General features: G+C 44.0%; 1 protein-coding gene across 24 annotated transcripts in view; it reads left to right on the forward strand.

Annotated features, from left to right (window-relative positions):
• The first annotated feature begins 2,642 nt into the window (after window positions 1-2,642).
• Window positions 2,643-19,230, forward strand: part of BIN1 (bridging integrator 1) — a 504,923-nt gene continuing 488,335 nt past the window's right edge. For 6 of the 24 annotated variants that reach the window (XM_069224572.1, XM_069224575.1, XM_069224574.1 and 3 more), the window contains exon 1: window positions 2,693-3,052. In XM_069224572.1, the coding sequence (XP_069080673.1) occupies window positions 2,969-3,052 (84 nt within the window). In that variant the 5' untranslated portion in view covers window positions 2,693-2,968. Of the gene's footprint in view, window positions 3,053-19,230 lie in introns of all 24 variants that reach the window. The other 18 variants (XM_069224567.1, XM_069224566.1, XM_069224568.1 and 15 more) reach the window with 8 other exon arrangements.

The raw sequence follows: 19,230 nt of genomic DNA on the forward strand, positions 1-19,230 counted from the left end.
ATTGAGTGGCAACAGGGCATCCTTCGCTCCAAGGGTTGGTTATCTGGAAATCGCTTTTCATTACATTCAAAAGCCCTGGACCGTAGTAGTTAACCAAATTGACTTGAACTTCTGTTTGTATAACTTTGAGCCAGATCCACCTCCCCTTAGGGTCTTTAATAACGTCATTTACTACCCAATCTAGGATGTTACTAAAATATACTGCCACCCCTCTAACTGCAAAATCAGATGACGCAAGTCAAGCTGACGAGAACTGTTTTGGAATATATATCCTGGGGTTATTACTTTTCAGATGAGTTTCGTGAAAGTAAAGAACATCAGGATTAAATTAACATAACCATCTTGGCATTGCCTTGTATTTCTAACTATTAGAAATACCATTCGCATTGTAAGTAATAACTTTGAGCTTAACCATTCTTATTGACTAATTTGTTAATCATCCTTCTCCAACCAAAGCCAATATATGCTATCTTTTGAAATAACCTGAATTTTCTCAGCTTAAGGGACCTCGTCCCCTTTCCCTCCCAGTATCTTAAACTGCCCACCCCCTCCTCCCTGAACACTCTGACCTTGAAGCCCTCCCACCTGGGGATTTTCAGAGCGTCGCCCTCCCCTGAACGCACACCGTACCACTCCCACACTCTCCTTCCCGCCCAACCCCTTATTACTCCACATGTGTACCCTGACATGGCACCTAGTTGTCAGTAGTGCTAGAGAGTGAACGACATACAATAATTAAATGCGCTGTGCGCCTCTTTCCTGTCATCATGAAAGCTCTAACTAATAAGTACTAGCCTCCTCAATCCAGTCCTACCCAATTACTTATATCTTGCAACAAGGTTCTGGCCGCATTGACTGTATGGATTATATTTGAGAGGCCCTTGAAAAGAACTTTTAACTTTGATTGCTGTACTGGCCCGGCTGGACCTTCCGCCTTTTGAAATGCTGGAATCATTTATTTTAGTTCCCTCCGCCTGCGCGCATCGTTCTTTTGCTCACCATGCCACCCCAGTTTAAACCCAGCCATATGCAAATCAGTCTTGACCCTGTTCCTCATGGGAGCAGTCCAGCCCGAACTGCCAGGCCAGGTCCTTCCTGGACCGGAAACAAGCATCCTGGGACTGGTTTCAGGGTTTCACCCTTCATAAGCCAAGCTCGCTTGAATCCAGTGGCATAGTGAGCCCGGAAACCACGTGCTTTCAGTTTCGGGACTATTGTAAAGTATATACTTTCTTTTGTTGTTGAGTAAATCAATATCTCTTAGTACTTAATATCTCTTTTGAAAAGAGAGTATCTCAACTGTTAGGGAGTGTAGAGAAGTTTTGAAGGTTAAAGGAGGGCTGAGGCCTGTAAAATTATTTCCTTCTTGTTAAGGGTTGTTGCCAAGAAAATAGTTTAACGTGATCTTTCTCAAACAATTTTGAAACTCCGTTTTAATGTCAAAAAATTAAGTTTGGGTGTGGGTACAAAAGAAAGGTCTCAACTCAAAACTGAGATTTTAGAGGGTGATGAGGACTGCCTTGTAAAGCTGAATATAGGTGTCATTATGGGGCTTGTGGTGGTAGAAGTAGTGGATGGCTGAGTTATCTGAAGAAATACTTATTCACGTCTGTCGTTCCCCATGAAGTCCCTGCTGGTAAAAAAAAAACTCTGCCTCTTCCTCTCCACTTTCTCCTGCTCTGTGAGACTCGTCCACTCCAGGCTATCCCTAAAAAAGTGGTTCTAGGTTACTTGGGCCTGGTAGGAAAGATGAGGAACTATTGCCAGAGACGGAGGTATCGGAAAAGGTCACATATCGTCTGATGTGTCCCTTACCTCTACTTATGTGGCTTCCTGGCTTGTCTTGTTCGTAGTAGTCTTGACTCGGATAGGGGTAGGTGTTGTGGCCGATTCAAACCAGCATTCAACTAAATGTGGAACTATTCATATGTCTGCATAGAGAAGCGGGGGTTTCAATTTAATTGTAATATTATTAAGTTGACTTGTTTACTTGTCCCAAAAAATGGTCTTTTACGCTATTTGCTTCGGTCTGCGGTGTATCACCTTGAGTACCACTGAAATAAATTACATTTAGCAATATCCACGCTGCTGATTAGCACATACAATTATGAGACTACTCAAAAAATCAATGGCCTACCACTACTTATATTCAGGACACTTAATTTTGAAATTCGACTTTTGAAACAATTGCTAGGCTACTTGTGAAATCAGGAACATAATGCTAAAGGCAGGTGACAAATTCATCCAGTTGTCAACTTAATTATGAGACAATCAGTAAAAGCACTCAAGCAAGAAAATAAGCAGTAGGTGGAGTCTAGAGATAATGTAATAATGGGGTCTATTGCTCACGTGTGGGTGTGCCAACCCAGAAGGCAAGCGGTTCTACCTCTTGAGGGTGTCGATGAGCACAGCACAAATATTAGGAACCCTACATAGGGCTGTCTTCACGCACAGCCTGTCAGTTGAAGGTCGGAGGGCAAGGCACATTAATGTCAGAACTCCCACCCCCCTCCCTCCCCGAGAGGCGTAACTAGTCATGTAAATCTTCGCTGGTTGGCGTGTGTGTGTGTGTGCGAGAAAAGGCCCTGCCCAGAAGGTGCGGCCTATCAACCGACGGCCTAGGTAGGCGGAGCAGTTAGGATGTGGGCGTGGTGTTTGAGCTAAAGCTCTGTGAGCGGATGTGGCCTTTGAATTAAGCCTTGTGAGTGGGAGCGGCCCACTGCTCATGCCCCCTCCCCCGTGGCACGCGCAGCAATCAATGTTCTCTCTCTGTCCCTTTAAAGGCTGTGTCCTGCCGGCGGAGGCGGTGCTCTGCGGCTGAATTGTGTGCTCTTTACTGGGCTCCTCTTCTCGTGTCTCCCCTTATCCGGCTTCTGCTGCTGCTGCCCCGCCCCGCAGGCCTCCTTCCCCCCCGCTCAGCTTTTCCTAGGGCCCTCCATCCTCAGTGCGCTGTGACACGGACTGCAAGATGGCTGAGATGGGCGGAAAGGGAGTGAGTGCGGGCAAGATCGCCAGCAACATGCAGAAGAAGCTGACCCGGGCGCAGGAGAAGGTGAGGGGAGCGCAGCGGGCCCCGGAGGGCTGGGGGGGCCGCAGGGACAGCTGCAGTGACAGCTCTTGCGCGGTGCTCAGGGGTTGGCTTGAGAGGGCGGAGATCACCTCAGCTAACCGGCCGCGCTTGCTGTGGATTAAAGACGCTGCTAGTGCGTGGGGATTGGTCTGATCTATGTTGTATTTACTAAGAGGTACATCCTCTGATCCTTGGTTGTGAGATACCTACTGCAATTTTTAGTGAGGGAGTGGTAGCTGTGTTGTGGAATTGTTCAAACATATTAAATATATGATATGAAATTGTCTTATTTTTGTGAGCAGTAGTCATTGATAACATGCAGTAGCTGAGGGAATGGCAGTCATTCGTTTAGAGCTTTAAGGCGCCCCACGCTTGTATTTCAGACTGCTCTGTTGCCGCGTCATTAATACTACAGTACAATGTGGGGGGGCTGTACGTTGAAGTGCTGCTGCTCGAGGGGTGGGAGGAGAACTGGAGTCTCATGCTTCTGTGTGAGAGGGTGTCCAGGATAAAGTGCAGGGGGTACAGTGTACTCTTTTTGAAGTGTTATACATTTTGATGTCGATTTATAACGCATTAAACCCCCTGCTCTTTGGTGCGGAGGTAGGAGGATTACATGTAGTCTTTTGTCAATGGATGTGTTGTAAATTCCCTCAAAGCAGCGCAGCTCAGGGCCATAGATATACTCTGTTACTTCTCATCGGGTTTAACGTCTATCTCGAACTGGATCTAAATGTGCCGTCCTTGTTGGCGCTTTGACAACAGCATATCGTAACAAGAGTCGATGGTCACAACAGAACTGACTGGCACTTGTCATCAAGCTGTCGAGGCTCAGCTGACATTGCCAGACTGTCTGACAGGGATCCCCCCCCCCACAGTGTGGACAAGCCAAGGGAATAAACTCCATTACTCAGGGGGCGCGTATCAGCCTTACGTAAAATACCCAGCGCCGAGATGCCTTTTGCAGCAGGTAGGCGTTTAACAAAACCATTTGCGATACGGAACTGTGGCAGTGAGGTCGGGCTGGTTGGGATGGCGCACGGAAATGTCATAAAGTGAAATATTGTCCCCTGTGATCACTTTAGTGTGCTCGGGGGTTCTCAGCCCGGCCGTGGACGCCTTTGACAGCTGCGGGGATGGACGGTGAAGCCCAGAGATCAGCTGCGAACCGCCCACTCGACCCACGCTCCAATCAGCGAGGCGAGCAGTGGTGCCCCGTAGCACTGGGAATCGTGGCTTCTCTGCATCGATTCCGCTTAAAATGAACGTCAAGTTGTATGACATTGCGGAATTCCTCCGTGACGTGCGAGCTTTTGGATGAGCGGGAGGGGCTTGCTTTCTGTATCTTATTGTGCTTTACTTGTTTGAGCATATGTAAGACTGGCTGACGTCAGGGGCGTAGTTTTGTCTTTAAGATTTTCTTTTTGGGGGGGAGGGTACTTCAGCTTTCCCAACAGTCACGGGCATTAGGGGCAGTGCAAAGAGAGGTGGGCGCACTGTTGAGGGAACTTAAAACACAACATTTGTCAAACTATTCAATATTTTTAAGGCCTTAAAAACAGAGATGAGTTAAAGAACTTTGTTTTTGTCTGTGTGTGCATGTAATCCCAGGTGAAATCAGACACACTTCAATTTTACCCGACGGAAAACCCTTGTGCCCAACTATTGACTACAGATTACATTTTGTAGGGGTGGTGTAACACCCCTCTGAAGCTCCGCCCCTGGCTGATGTTTTATGTTCTTTGTAACGCGGTGGTTCTGTACTTGCTGTTGAGATAGTTCAGTCTATATGATGACGCTGATTCGCCTTGCCGTAGACATGTCTAAGGGATGCTCTTTTTTTGTAAAGAGTACGACTAGGGTTATCTAGCTATGTTACCCTATCCTCAGTGCAGGAAATGAAGGGGATCCGACAGCTATTATAGTGCCAGATTCAGTACACCTGACATTGGGCAAATTCTGGACAGGACTGTAAACAATTCAGGACAAAGGGTCAAAATTCAGGACAGAAATTCAAGAACAAACGTCAGTTTTACAGACACACCCAAGAGAGGGCATGCATCACTATGGGCCACATGTACAAAGCATTTTTCTAGTGGCAAATCGGCCTGTTTGCGACTAGAAAAATGATTTTTGGGGTATACAAGGTCCAACCTGTGATTCTGTAACTTGTTACCAAATCAGAATTTGGGTTTTGTGATTCGGTATTGGGAAGGGGCGTGTTCAGGGTGTCCCTTCCTAATACCAAATCTAAATGGTATGTATGATTGTTTTGTGACCGTGAATGCGGTCGTAAAACAATCGCAGTTAGCACCAATTTCAAATTGATGCTAACCCATTCACAAAGGGGAAGAGGTCCCCAAGAGACCCCTTCCCCTTTGTGAATGCATGCGAAAACCTTTCTGAAGAGCAGGCAGTGGTCCCAGGGCCACTGCCGTCTCTTCAAAAATTAAACTGAAACATCTAATTTTATTTCTTTTTAAACAAAACCTGTTTTACCTTAAGGAACGGGCTGCGTTTATATATTTAAAAAAAAAATGCTTTATTTAAAAGCAATCACAGACATGATGGTTTGCTGACACCAGCAGGCCACCATTCCTATGATTTTTGCGATTCCCGATGGGTCGCAAATTGCGACCTACCTCATTAACATTAATGAGGCAGGTCTATTTGCAATGCACTGGGAATCGCAAAAGAAACTCAATGGAGTTTCTTACATTTGGATTTGTGATTCCCTAATCGCAAATCCAAATATTTGTGCATGTGGCCATATGTTAGCCGTGCATTTTTTTTTTTTTTTTTTTTTAACATAGCGCTATTTATTCACAGTGGTCTTTTTTGTGATTACCTCCTGGTATGCTACATTCAGGTGTCATATTACGGCCTTGTTTAGTAGTAGATAGCATAAAAAAACATCAGATGTGAAATATACCCTAATAATGTGACCCTAATCTCTAACCTAAAGAGAGCTAGGTGTGGTAATGCCATGTCCATGAGAAGAGCCCCCCCAACCCTCGTTACCTTGGAATAAGGTCTCTAGCAATGGCATCTGGTACGAATCCCTCTGACCATCTAAATGAGGTGCATTTATACAGATCTGCTCAGAACCCTGACGTAGGTCTGTTCCCCAACAATAGATAACAAGACATGTTTGGTACGGCAACTTACGTAAACAATTCCCTCAAAGGCGCAAAGAGGGAAAGTACCTAATGTGAATACCTACAGTTTCTTTATCTTTGTCACTTGATATTGACGCCTTAGCGCCGTGGCACTGATAACCTGAAACTAAAATATTGGCCTAAATCAGTGGTTCCTAAACATTTTTGACCCTGTGGCTCCCTTGACCTATTTGTCCTTGACTGTGGCTCCCCATATGTTACTTTTTTTGGGTGGTTGGGGGATGTGAGCATGGCCTTGGGAGTACTTCCATTTTTCTCCTTGAAAATAATTGAGATGAAGCTGATGAATATATTATAATCATAGATGTAATTGTATTGTGGCCCAAAAGCCTAGAAACATGCCAACTGCCCTGGAATTACACCCACAAATCTAAGACCATGCCCTCAGGGAACTAGCATCTAGACTTGCACAGGTCCTGCCCACAAGCCTTAGAAGTAGGCTCTTTTGATAGCCTAGGCTCACATCCTCTTAAACGTGCCACTTTCTCAAAGTCATTGTTTACTTGTAGTAACTGTACTGCAAATACTGTAGTGCTTACTGTGCCTGACAAGGCATTGAGGTGCTTTTTTGGGGGGCAGTAAAACACTGGGTTAGTGGACACGCTTGTTACAGGCTAAGACAGACTTGGGCGAATGTGAAACTGAGGAAAAGCGTTGGGACAAAGCTGTATGATGAAATGTGGAGGAAGTATGTGACATCACAGCCAGAGCTGCTGACTGGGGAACCAGTTTCTCATCTCGGCATCCACTCAGCATACTGTGATTCTGGGCAAATCACGTAATCTCCCCGTGCCCATTAAAAAATGAATATGTCCTTGTTTAATGTAACTGGTGGTCATGTAATACACTCCCATGCCTTTGGGTTGAGTTTGCGCTATATAAAACTGCAAAAAAGTAATGGCAAAACAGCAGGAGTCCGGCAACACTCCTAACTGCTGCCGCAGCATGCTAAGCTGCTCCTGCACAACAAAGAACCATCTGAGAGAAAAAGGCAGTGGGACTGATGTCAAGATGCTGCAAGTCACAGAGCTCCTTGTATGCGAAAATGCGTTGAGGTTACAAACATGCAGTTATGCACGGGTTAAAACTATTTAAAACTCGAATATGCAAAGTGTTGTGTGCAATTGTGTAATCATTACATTGTCAATAATGCTGAGAGTGCAGTAGTGCGATGGGACCTAGTTAAATAAAAACACTGGTTTACTGGCTGCTGTTCAAAGGTTCATATACAGCGGTAATTACAACAAAGCCCCCTTTTTGCAATATATTGCATGTGATGCACACAATTTGCCTGCTTTTTCAAATTTTGCATAGCAAACTTTTTAAAACGTTTTGAAGTTGCATTCTGTTTCAGTTTTAAGCTAATAAAATAGTCACACTTCAGAATAGCTCATGCTAAGTGGCTTCATGCATCAGGAAGTGTAGGTGCACAAGGTTGGCAGTATATCCAGTGTTCATATGGTACAGTAGATGCCTTATCAGTCCGCTGTTAAATGTTTTTATAATGGTGATGTGAGACATATTTATTACATATATTTAAACATAACCTATATGTCCTAATGTGCACGTACTGCAAGTCATATTTCCAGTCAAGGCTTTGTAATGGATGGGAAAATTCAGTCAGCCTTGCAGTGAGAAAAATCGGACAAATTAAAGGCGTTTAAACTGCTGGGCCTCTGCTGTCTCTCGAAGGGCATTAGGAATGATTCTTTTCTGCTTGATGTTGCAGCAGATGTCTTTCTCAATTTCTCTTTTCACCACAACATTACATTGGTTTGGTCTTCATCTCTACATTGATTACTATCAAACAATTCAGCTGCATCAAACACATGTCAAACTGTGAGTGTGAAACCAGTCAGTGATTTCTGAGCAATACTTTAGCTAACAATTACTTTAAATTATGACTTTATTTTAAGCTGGGGCTTAAAACATCTGAAGCAAAAAGTGGGAATTCTTGAGTGAACATTGGCATACGTCATCTTGTTGATTTTTGTCCCAGTCCTGTTGTGGGAGTCATACAGTGGTTCCCAAGCTGTGTGCTTCGTGTATGGCGCCCCTGCATGCAGCCATCTTGGAAACATATAATTAAACAATTGCCCTAAAACAGAGCAAGCTAAGTTGGGTAAAAATCACTAGGTGACTGGGGCACAGGTTTGCAAGCCAGAAGGCTAAGCGAACTCCTGTTTCCCATTAAAACAAGATAGGATTCACTACACCCTCCCCATTGCCGTAACAAGTATGACGCCAAAGGATGACACCATTGAAGGTGAATGAATCCAAGCTAAAAATGCTCTAGATTAAAAAGTCAAAATCATAAAACTAGCTGAAATTGTATCTTAAAAACAGTCTAAAACATGCAAAGAGATATAATGTTGACCATGACAAGCACAGCAGGCCAAAGTAAGGGCAATAAATGCAGATTTCTTGAATTTGGTAAGGTAAGCCAATCATCAAATCCATTTAACAGTAGCCATGATCTTGAAGAGCATCTTCGAAGCCATTGAATGGAAAGGACCTCAGGAAAGAGGCCACATTGTCAGATGTTAGATCGATGATAGGCAGATGGATCCACAGAGCAGTAGTGAGTAGCAGTCTCTTGTGCAGGTCCACCTGCAGGAGTTGCACTCTCCACAGAGCCGAAAAGAGCTAGATCCTTCACAAAAGGCGGCTCATAGGTGGCCTCGCGAATCAGCCTTACTCTCAAGGGGCATGACTGTGAATGAACCCTCATCGGGGATATCAGCAGTGCTTGTTCCACAGGAGGCACTGGGGTAACACGATGACTCACAGTAGGCAAATTTTCAAAGAGACACCACACTTCAATGCACTCTGCGCCAATACACTATACGTCATTGCACTCTGACAATCTACTCTGCAACACTGCCGTGGCCACCACTATACTCTACATCACTCTACTCTGTACTACTGCATTCTGCACAAATACTCTATTTCACTGCACTCTATACCACTGTAGTCACTGCACTTTACAGCACTATACTCTGCTCTGCACTGCACCATGCTACACTCTGCACTACTCTATGCCATTCGAGTCTACTTTACACTGTATGCCACTGCACTCTCTGCCACGCTATTGTATGCCACTCTACTCTGCCCCATGCCACTCTCTGCCACTGTACTGTACACCACTGCCCTTTACTCTGCACCACTGTACTCTATGCCACTGCTCTGTGCCACTCTACACCACTGCACTGACACTCTACTCTGCAACATTGCACTCTCCGCCACTGTACTCTACACCACTCTACGCTGTACTACTACATTCTATGCCACTGCACTCTACAGCACTATACTCTACTCTAGACTACTCCACTCTGCACCACTGCACTGTATGCCACACAAGTCTACTCTGCACTCTATGCTACTGCACCACTCTGCACTACTGCACTCTCTGCCACTCTGTTGTATGCCACTCTTCTCCGTTGTACTCTATGCCACTCTACTCTGCCCCATGCCACTCTGCTGCTGCACTGTACGCCACTGCCCTCTACTCTGCACCACTGTACTCTGCCACTGCTCTCTACACTACTGCACTGACCCTATACTCTGCAACATTGGCCTCTGTGCCACTGTACTCTACACCACTATACTCTGTACTACTGCACTCTATGCCAATGCTCTTTTCATCACTCCAAACGATGCCACTGCACTCTACAGCACTGTACTCTACTCTGCACCACTCTACACTACTCCACTCTACGCCACTGCACTCTATGCCATGCTAGTCTACTCGGCACTCTGTGCCACTGCACCACTCTACATTACTGCCACTCTACTCCACTACACTCTATACCACTCTGCTCTGTACCACACCGCTCCATACTACTGCACTCTATGCCAATGCACTCAAAACTACTGCACTCTGCTCTGCACCACTCTGTTCTACGCCACTGCTCCTATGTCACTCTATTCCACTCTACACCACTATGCCACTAACCTTTAGCCATGCTGAACAGCAGCCGCTCTAGTGTATATCATGGCTAAAACACATTGGCAAAATCAATAACTCTTGTGTAGACGAGACCTATTGGCTTTGCCAATGTTTGTTAGTACTGTGAGGTACTGAGGGCCCTGAAAGAACTGTGAAAATGTAAGTCCTTATTTTAAACATGGATTACACACATAATATAGGCTGCTACGAAATGTGCAAATACATTTAGGTCACATAAAAAAAAAAGTCCTTCTAAAATAAAGATTTGAATAATATACATTTTATACCTAGTACTGACTTTTTTTTTTTAAGAATAGTCCAATAAACCACACACTCTACAGCTCACCTTGGAACACCCTTCCAGTACCTTGCTAAAAGAAAATATCTTTGTCATCAGAAAGCTTCAAGTGACTCCTTTGATTAAAGTCAATGTAGGTTTCCAACCCCCTTTACGCAGATTTAGCAGTTACCCACTTTTGCATTTCTTTAGGGAAGGAGACACTCTGGCAAGAAGGCTTTTTCTTATATTTCTGCCCCTCCCTCCCTCATAGCACAGGAGACTCCGTGCCTTTTCAGTCTAGCTGGGGAAAGTGATCTGTCCTAATTACATTTTGTCCTCTATGGGCAGTGCGGGAAAATTACGAACAGGTGGTCACCCTAGTACCCGTATTTATCACGGTGAAATCTAGAGACACCAGGTCACATTCAGCAGCGCCCGCACATTGTGACGAAGGGGCCTTCCTACTGCCACTTACAGCTGGCCCAAAACAAAGACCTGATCTAAAGGACTATGACTCTACATTTGTTTGAGTTTCATCATGGCTTGGAGCTAGCTGGATACTAAAACCTAAATCCCAATAGAATTAAGGGAAACGAAGGCCCACAGCTTGTTACCACTTCACAAGTACTAAGAGAAACTGTGATTTGGCGGCATATTTCTGACTGTTAAACGCATGTGCATAACTTTTATATCCAGGTGTTGAAGAATGTTGGATGTATCTGTCTGAGTAATTAAACAAATAATTTAAATAGTTCTTACTAATTTTATTTAATTTTTATAGCGCTTCTCACCCACACTACACAGAGGCAATACATTATATAAGTGTGTAAATCAGTGAACTAGAAAGGCTACATAAAACAGTGAGGATTACGAGATTAGAGTCACATATCATTGCATGACACAGAGAAATACACAGGCCAGATTCAAAACATAATGTAGTGGTTGGGGTTGTCTGTATCAATAAGACTTTATTGCCACCAAAAGAAACCCTTTATTGACCTCTGAATAACAGATTGAGAAAAAAAACATGGTTATAAACCCATGCTTTGCAATTTACGTGTAACCCCTTGATGCTGGGTCATAATCACTGCACTACATTAGAAAGATTGCAATTTATGAACAGCAAGGACCAAAATGATCTGTATTTAAAGCAGCAACCCACTTACCTATCAACATAAAAACAAATCTGTTATACAGTATGCTTTGAAATAGGCACATTAAACCTCTATGCTTCTTTGAGTTAAAACTGTGCTAGCTCGCCAGCAATTTCATTAACCAATGGAATTATTTTACCATTATTTGTATTATCCCCTGAAAATTGCAGAGCATAAAGCATCAGCCACCGGTGTTCTCACCTTGTAAAGTATTGTATAGTGCTCCCTCTGTGTGACTTATTAAGTAATCCTGAACATATCTACTGTTACATTTGTCTTAGTTGCCAATTTCTTTGGGGCACCAGCTTTACAAGATGCATGTAAAAGTTAACTAGGAGATAGCTCTTATGACTCCATGCCTTGTAACTAGACCCACTTTCCATTATCAAACATTGACCCCCAATTTATGGGTTTCCACAGTTGTGTGTGTGTTTTTTTTTTTTTTCCATTTCCAACTCTGCCTATTCTGTGTGTTGTGGCAAATGTGACAGGATGAAAGATGTACTTTGCTAACTTTAGGTACAGTGTGTTATCATGTATACGGCTAGCAGCTATGAAGAGGTGGGTGAGCCTCTGAAAGCTGGAGCCTGAAGCCTGACCCTGGACCAGCTCAAGGTCCTGTTGGAACCTGGAGCCCACAAATAGCCGAGCTTTCGATCTCTATCTCCCTCTCTGACAGTAATGCTACATACTATTTGGCTGACTCTGGAACAGGAGAACTAGGTTTGAGTCTCTGCGTCGGCTCAACATCTGTGGGTCTGGACACACCTCTTAATCACCCTTTGCCTCTAAAGCAGTGCTTAATTTGTAAATAAAAAGGTACCGGTGCCCAAAGCCCTCCTCTTAAACACGCCGCTGCTGCAATTAAATATGCAAACACAGAATACTGAGGCAGCGTAATCCTGAAGCCATCTCGGCCATTTTCAATACATATAAAGCCACTCCCTGCCCCCTCAGCTCACTCTTGCAGCTTTCTACTTTCTCCCTTTGTGATGCTTTTTCGTTTTTCCCTTCCTCCGTCTTTCCCATATGTGTCTCTTGCTCGCAGCAAATGCTTGAGGGAGAAGATTAATCCCCGGCCCTCAAAAATAAGTGCCGGTGCTCAGCACCGGAAACAACAAGCCCAAATTAAGTACTGCTCTAAAGAATACATGTGACCCTGTTTAATGTAACTGGTGTTAATGCAAAGTGCTGGACCTTCAGGTGGAGTTCATGCTGCATTTAAAAACGGAAAACCTGGGTAAACCGCTGCTTCCCTGCTTACATTTTGTGATCTTAAGCAAATACTTTTTCACCAAAACTTGTTTCTCTTCATTTGCATGTATGAAAGCACTCAAGTATGTGAGTTCAGAATATCTGTTGTGCAAAACTTGCAGTTTTATTAAGTATTTCTCAGAGCAGTGCTATAATGTGCCTTATTATTTTAAAGCTTCCACATGTTAAAGAAATAAACTTTTTTTTAAGTGTTACGCAGTCTTTGCCATATTTTATATGATGTTTGTTGTATGAGTGACGTAGCAAATATTTTCAGAGCTCAGCTTGTGCATGGGCTTTTGGATCCGAGCCAGATCGTTGGCTTGGCTTAGCTCTCCCTGTTAATTTGGTGGCTCACCGACCTCTATCTACTGCTCTGCTCTGTATGTTGTTAAGTATATAGCAGTACTTGTCTACACGTGGGTATCAACTCTTCTATATTTTTCTGAAGGATATGGCCTTTCCTATGTACAATTGTGGTATGCAATTTTGTAGCTCACAAAAACTCTGGCAGTACTGTTGAACACGAACCTTTAAAAGCATGGATAATAACTGTTATTGTGTACACGCGGCCTCTTCCCCATTTGTTAGTTCCACACCATGTAGATGGGAGCGTCCTTTACGTCACGGTAATCTCGCAACCTGTGTGTTTTTTCCCCAGTCCCTTTCGTTTTTCATGTGTGCTTCTTTTTCGTCTGGGAAGGGAAAGCACTTCCTCTTGTACTGAGGGCTTTTCCTTAATATAATAATAGAAAAAGTGAACTCTGGCTTCAGATACGCTAAGTGCACTTTGTTCACATTTATGTTTTTATTTGGCGATGTGAATCATCTGTTTTCTACTTCTTTTGCATATCCTACTATCTCCTGCTAAGGAAGGTGCGTTCCCGTTTTTAAGATCTAAAATTGGACAGTTTTCTCTGAAGTGTTTTAATAGAGAGGTTTAATCAAACCCCCCCACCTATAGCAACCAAATCTCCCCTGTTTTCGTGTTGGAGGTCGCATGTGTTTGTGGCACCTTTTTATGTTCAGTAACACCGAAAAATATGCTTTCTTCCATATGGGCTGAATTAATCCTCCTTGGATTCTCATCCTCCGCTTCACACATGATTGTTTCCTTATGAGCATGCATTTGGTTTACGTTATACGTTTCTGAGCAGGCATGCTAAACATTTTTAAGAGGAGAATGGGGACAGTTGTTTTTTTTTCAAAATTCGGAAAAATGTAACGGCAAACCTGCACTTATGAAAGAAACTGTGCACATCACAGTTATCATTTTGATAAAACATTTTTGCCAGAACGGTTACTTTTTACGTATATCATGTGTCTAGCACTCTTGATCTGTGTACATTTGATGGACAGAGACCATATGTGCATAGTGAGCTGCACATTTGCCCACCCCTACAGACTACAGGTTATGGGCTGACCCTTAGTTACTTTCCCTGCAGTACTTCATAGAGCCTACTTCTGATTACACTAATCCTTCACCCATTTACTCCTTTGTGTTCAGTAGGATATATGTTTCCTGGTGAAGCAAGGTAACTGTGTCCTCCCACCATCTCCTGATTTGGGCAGATGGTGTAACTGGTGTGAAAAGGAAGGCATCCACTGTCTTATGACTGATGGTACGAATGCAAAGGTCCTCAAGAAGGGTTTAGCCTGAGTTTGTTACTTTGTCAATTTCAGTAATCCAGAAAATTCTACTTCACCTAAACAAATCTGACTCTATGGTTAAACTTATTGAGCCTTTTTGTGAACGATTCCAAAAAGCAATTGACATTTGGTGGGTGGGCTAGCTCTTATACAGGATGACTTGTTTTTTTCCCCTTTGCCACATGTTTTTCTGACATGCTTTGTGATGGGATAGCACAAACTCGACAGACACCAGTATGGTGTGTAGCATACTGCCTTAATGGGGACAGTTCATCATGCCTCACAAAACACATGATTTGATGCCCCCCCCCAATCTCGTTACAACGCCACCACCAACTTCCCCCACGGCTAAATCTTCCATTGTTGCCCATGTTATAGTCTTGCCAAACCTAAACCTTTGTCTCTGCCTAGCCTAATCCCTTCCATTCAACCTTCCTCTTCCTAAATCTTTCAGTCTGATGGTTCTGTTCTGTCGCCTTCCCACACATCCCAGAGCTGACTCGTTCATTCCATAACCCAGCCATTCCTTAGAACACCCCTGTACCTACCCCTAAAAGTGCCCCCCTCTTTTTGGCACACACTGTAAATTCTGGACCTGTCCCCAGTGGCAAACAAAAATGGCCACCTGCCCTAAGCAAAGCTGCCACAGTCACAAAGTTTGTAGGTATATACATAAAGAATTGTATCTTACCCTATATGTTTACATTCCTCCAGACACGTGCTGACTCGCATCTTCCCTTCTTCTAATTTGCCTTTATGGCCAACCAAACTTACTTGCCTCCATTGCTTTGCCAGTCATGAAGGATTAAGTCCCAAACTATTTTTCCTGTAAACACAGCTTCCTGATGCACATGTGCAGTGCTCCCTTGAAGATTTGGGGGAAGGAGGAACCAAATAGGTCCACGCAGGGAAGAGACCTTTGATGAAAGTTTAACTACAAGGTCCTCCTTTCTCCTTACCCTGATGGAGCTCTCAATAGGACGCTGCTAAAGGAATACAAACATAGAGACCAAATGAGTCAGTATGTATGGCATGTATGAGTATGGTGAATGGAAGTTTCATAATTGAATGCAGAGAAATAGGATATTAACAGGTTTCTTCAGAGGCACAGATGAAAGCCAGCTAGTCTGGTGAGGTATTGGTGTGATGCCTGAAACATGTCGCCCCAGGGATACAGAAGATACTAATTTCCTTAGTGAAGCCCCACATGTTTTTTATCTCAGTCAGGGTGCACTTTGATTATAAAATTAATGATTAGGACACTCTAGACTATTTGAAATCCAGGATCCCACTGGATAACTAGAGCTCCCTGGTTTGCCAAGACCGAAACCTTCCTGATACACTAGGTATTTTGACAAGGATTTTATGATGATGCATGCTACTTAGAATCCAAGTGGTTGGAGTCCTTTTGACTCCATAAGGTGATCCACTTGGGTGAGTACAGATGGATGGGCTAAGCTTGGTAGGGGTTCACTCATGTTGTTTGTGAATGGATAGATGTTAGTGAAGGAAAGTGAACCCTGTATCACTTATCACTCTCACCTTCTTGGAGTATAGAATTTTTCCCAAATACCAGTCTGTGAAACTCGTTTTATTAATAGCATGGATCCTAATTGAACATGTCTTTGATGTAGAGAGGTGGATTGGAAGTGGGAGGGTTTGGGCAGTCTAGCAGGAGTGGAAGTCGAAAATATATGCTCTGACAATTGTTTTTTAGGTCTTGTTGAAGGTTGGCGGATAGTGTCATGTCCTTTTAAGGCCTACTGGTCTGTGGACCTGCCCTGACCTGAAGGTTGTTAATATTGTGGATGGTTACAGACTCTGCTTTATAAGGATAAAAATAATGTATTTGCCTGCTTCAATTCTGGCTCCCCCTTTTCTCTGTCGCACACAATGTTTTAAAAGTATTTGGCATCGAAACTCTCAACTACTCACTAGTTTTCTTGCCCATGTTACTGGCCCTGCTACAAGTCCACAATGCATTAAAGGTGGTAGATTAGAGTACAGCACACCCGACACTGTTTGGCCTCTATGTTGATTTTGAATAACATAGAATCTCCTCCTTCTCCTTCAGAGCCCTAAGTAGTGGGTATCTCCAGCATGGGCCACAGCCATTCCCAGGAAAAATAAATGGTTTCCTTTTTGCTCAACAGTCCGGTACACACCTTTTGGCCTTCCCCAGAGCTCAGCCCTATTTCCACTCAAACGTTTGCTTTTACCATCACTGATGGAGATAATCACACCACACAGCCTGTTCCTACATGGATGACACCTTGCGTAAAATTGACGACTACCCTGGCCTTTAAGCACTCCCTTGATGAAGGCTGCAACTGGATGTACAGAAGATTCCAAAAGTGCAGCTGGTCTTCTAGAGGCCTCTTATTTTCCTGCTTCTTTCAACCATACTCCTGGGTCCAGTGCTTGTTTTCCTAGCGCCGGCTTACCCGACCACTACCTATGCCTCCGCTGCCCGCTATTACTGTTCGTTCTTACCACTGACTACCTGCTTAGATTGGTATTTGAAATTTCTCCACCAAGAGGTCATCGTGTGTACCACTTTCTGGGTGCACAAACCGTTTAAAACACTGTATCCAAGCTACCTGTGGTGAAAGTCTCAGGGAGTTAGGACACCTCACTCAACCACCTTAAAACTCGCTTGGTTTTGCAAAACACGGTCCATATAACAAACTGGAGCACCCCCCACTTCTAACTGCAGGTTTTCCCTTCTGACCTCTGTGTACCCGGCGCTTTATGGCAGTTTAGAAGACGGCTTAAAGCAGTGACCACAAGCAAAAAGCATTGTTTTCTGTTGCTGTGTGCCCCAAAAATTACATTATTACGCCATTCTTAATTGATAGTGGACTGCATGGTTTCATTGGTGGTTGAGTGCATTCCTTCCATGAACGTTTTAGGGGTGTACGCTCCACGCAGTGGCTCCAGTCTGGTGCACGTGCACCGGCGCTCACGTGCTGGAGAGAACCCTCACCTTCTTCTATAAAACATTACAATTGTAAATTATACCAAGCATTGTGGCAGCGTACAAGCCCTGATGCATAGTGTTGTGTTTCTGATTTGCATGAAAGAAGGGTTGTCTCAGATGAACAGCTGCGAACCTCTTATTCATTACACTAGTTCTGAAACACTAGAACATGCATCTCGGTCGAGGCAGCAGGTGTTTCTCCTTTTTGGGGATTTTTTTTTCTGAGTGAGGGCGAGGGAATGATATTGTGCTCGACAGACACCCTGCTATTATTGGTGCAGTGGGTAAAGTGGATCTTTTGGAAAAATAGCTGAAAATGACTGAGCATAGAAATGTGTAAACTAATCCTTAAGAGGAGAGCACAGCAAGGTAGTTAGGAACACAGTTGGGTGTGGGTCGGTGTGTACTTTGTGTTGAGTCAGTCCCAGGTTTTGGAGGAAGGAGCAAGATGGGAAAGGAGTGTGGGATTCTGGACAGGATGAGTTGGTTGATGGGTAAATCTGCTAGGATCAGTGAGATGGGGCTAAACAGACACAGACTGGAAACCAAAATCAGCCCTGACAAAATGTCTGTCAGCCACGTGATGTCAGAAGGCGTCACTAGAATGGGGCGTTGGGGACTTTATGGTTGGATTATGGCAGCTCATCCAAGTCTGAAGTCAGCCACAGGTTGAAGCCTCCCAGGAACATACCAGACTGGCGAGATCGTGCCTGGGATAGGGTGAGGGTACGTCTGGCTTGCGGACTGGCAAGATCTCCTTGAGGTGCAGACCAAAGGTGCTGTCATTTAGTGTGGGTAACAAAGGATGGTTTGTGCTAGGCGAAGGAATGATTGGGAAGCGGGTCACTTCTGGTCAGATAATTATTGTATCTGGCATCAGTTGCAGTTCCGTAGTATTTGAACCTGGGTCATTTTTCGTTTTGTTGGGATTAAACACTAAAAGGCCAAAGTAATAAGTGCACCCAGCCAATTCCATGGACTCTGTCATTTCTTGAAAGAGAGTGATTGGCAATACCTGATGATGATGAGGAGGGTAATTTCGGAAGTTGAGGTGCAGAGTGACTGGAAAGAGGTAAACCTTTTTAAGAATTAACTATATGTGGCAAAACCTTTTGTGAGCTGAACCTCTTTAGTATGATATTGTTGTTTGGTTCTGGAGTAATGGGGGCTTTGGGTTTAGTGTGACGTGTTGAAGGTGACAGAGTGTTTGATGATGGGCCTGGATGGACACATGAGTGTAACGCTTGACTTGGAAATATCGTACGTTTTCTTAAGCATTGACAGTTTGATATGCTCCGTCCTGTAACATGTTTTGGTCTCGTGAAACCATATTAGTATGATGTACCGAGGGCTTCATAAACTGCTACATCTGTGCAGTGCCTTGGTGTCTTGTAATAGCTGTTGAATGCTTACCACTCTGAATTGATGGACTACGGATAGGCGCAATCAAGTGTGGGATTGATATAACATCAGTGAAGTGGGGTGGGTTCCCAGTTGCTTGACGGCCTGGAAAAGGTGGCACTCGTGAGGTGAGGACGGGACATTAGGGGACTGTAGGAGTTGTGCTGAGTCAGCCAGTAAGACATTAATAAACTCCTGGAATCAGTCTACACGTGGACAGAGTGGGTGACTGCAAGAATCATGCAATTTGGGAAAATATGTTTCAGGGTGCTTCACTTGGATACTGTCACTGTTGGGTGTTTTGTGGCTTTGG

This window comes from Pleurodeles waltl, chromosome 3_1 (assembly GCF_031143425.1).
Source record: "Pleurodeles waltl isolate 20211129_DDA chromosome 3_1, aPleWal1.hap1.20221129, whole genome shotgun sequence".
NCBI lineage: Eukaryota > Metazoa > Chordata > Amphibia > Caudata > Salamandridae > Pleurodeles > Pleurodeles waltl.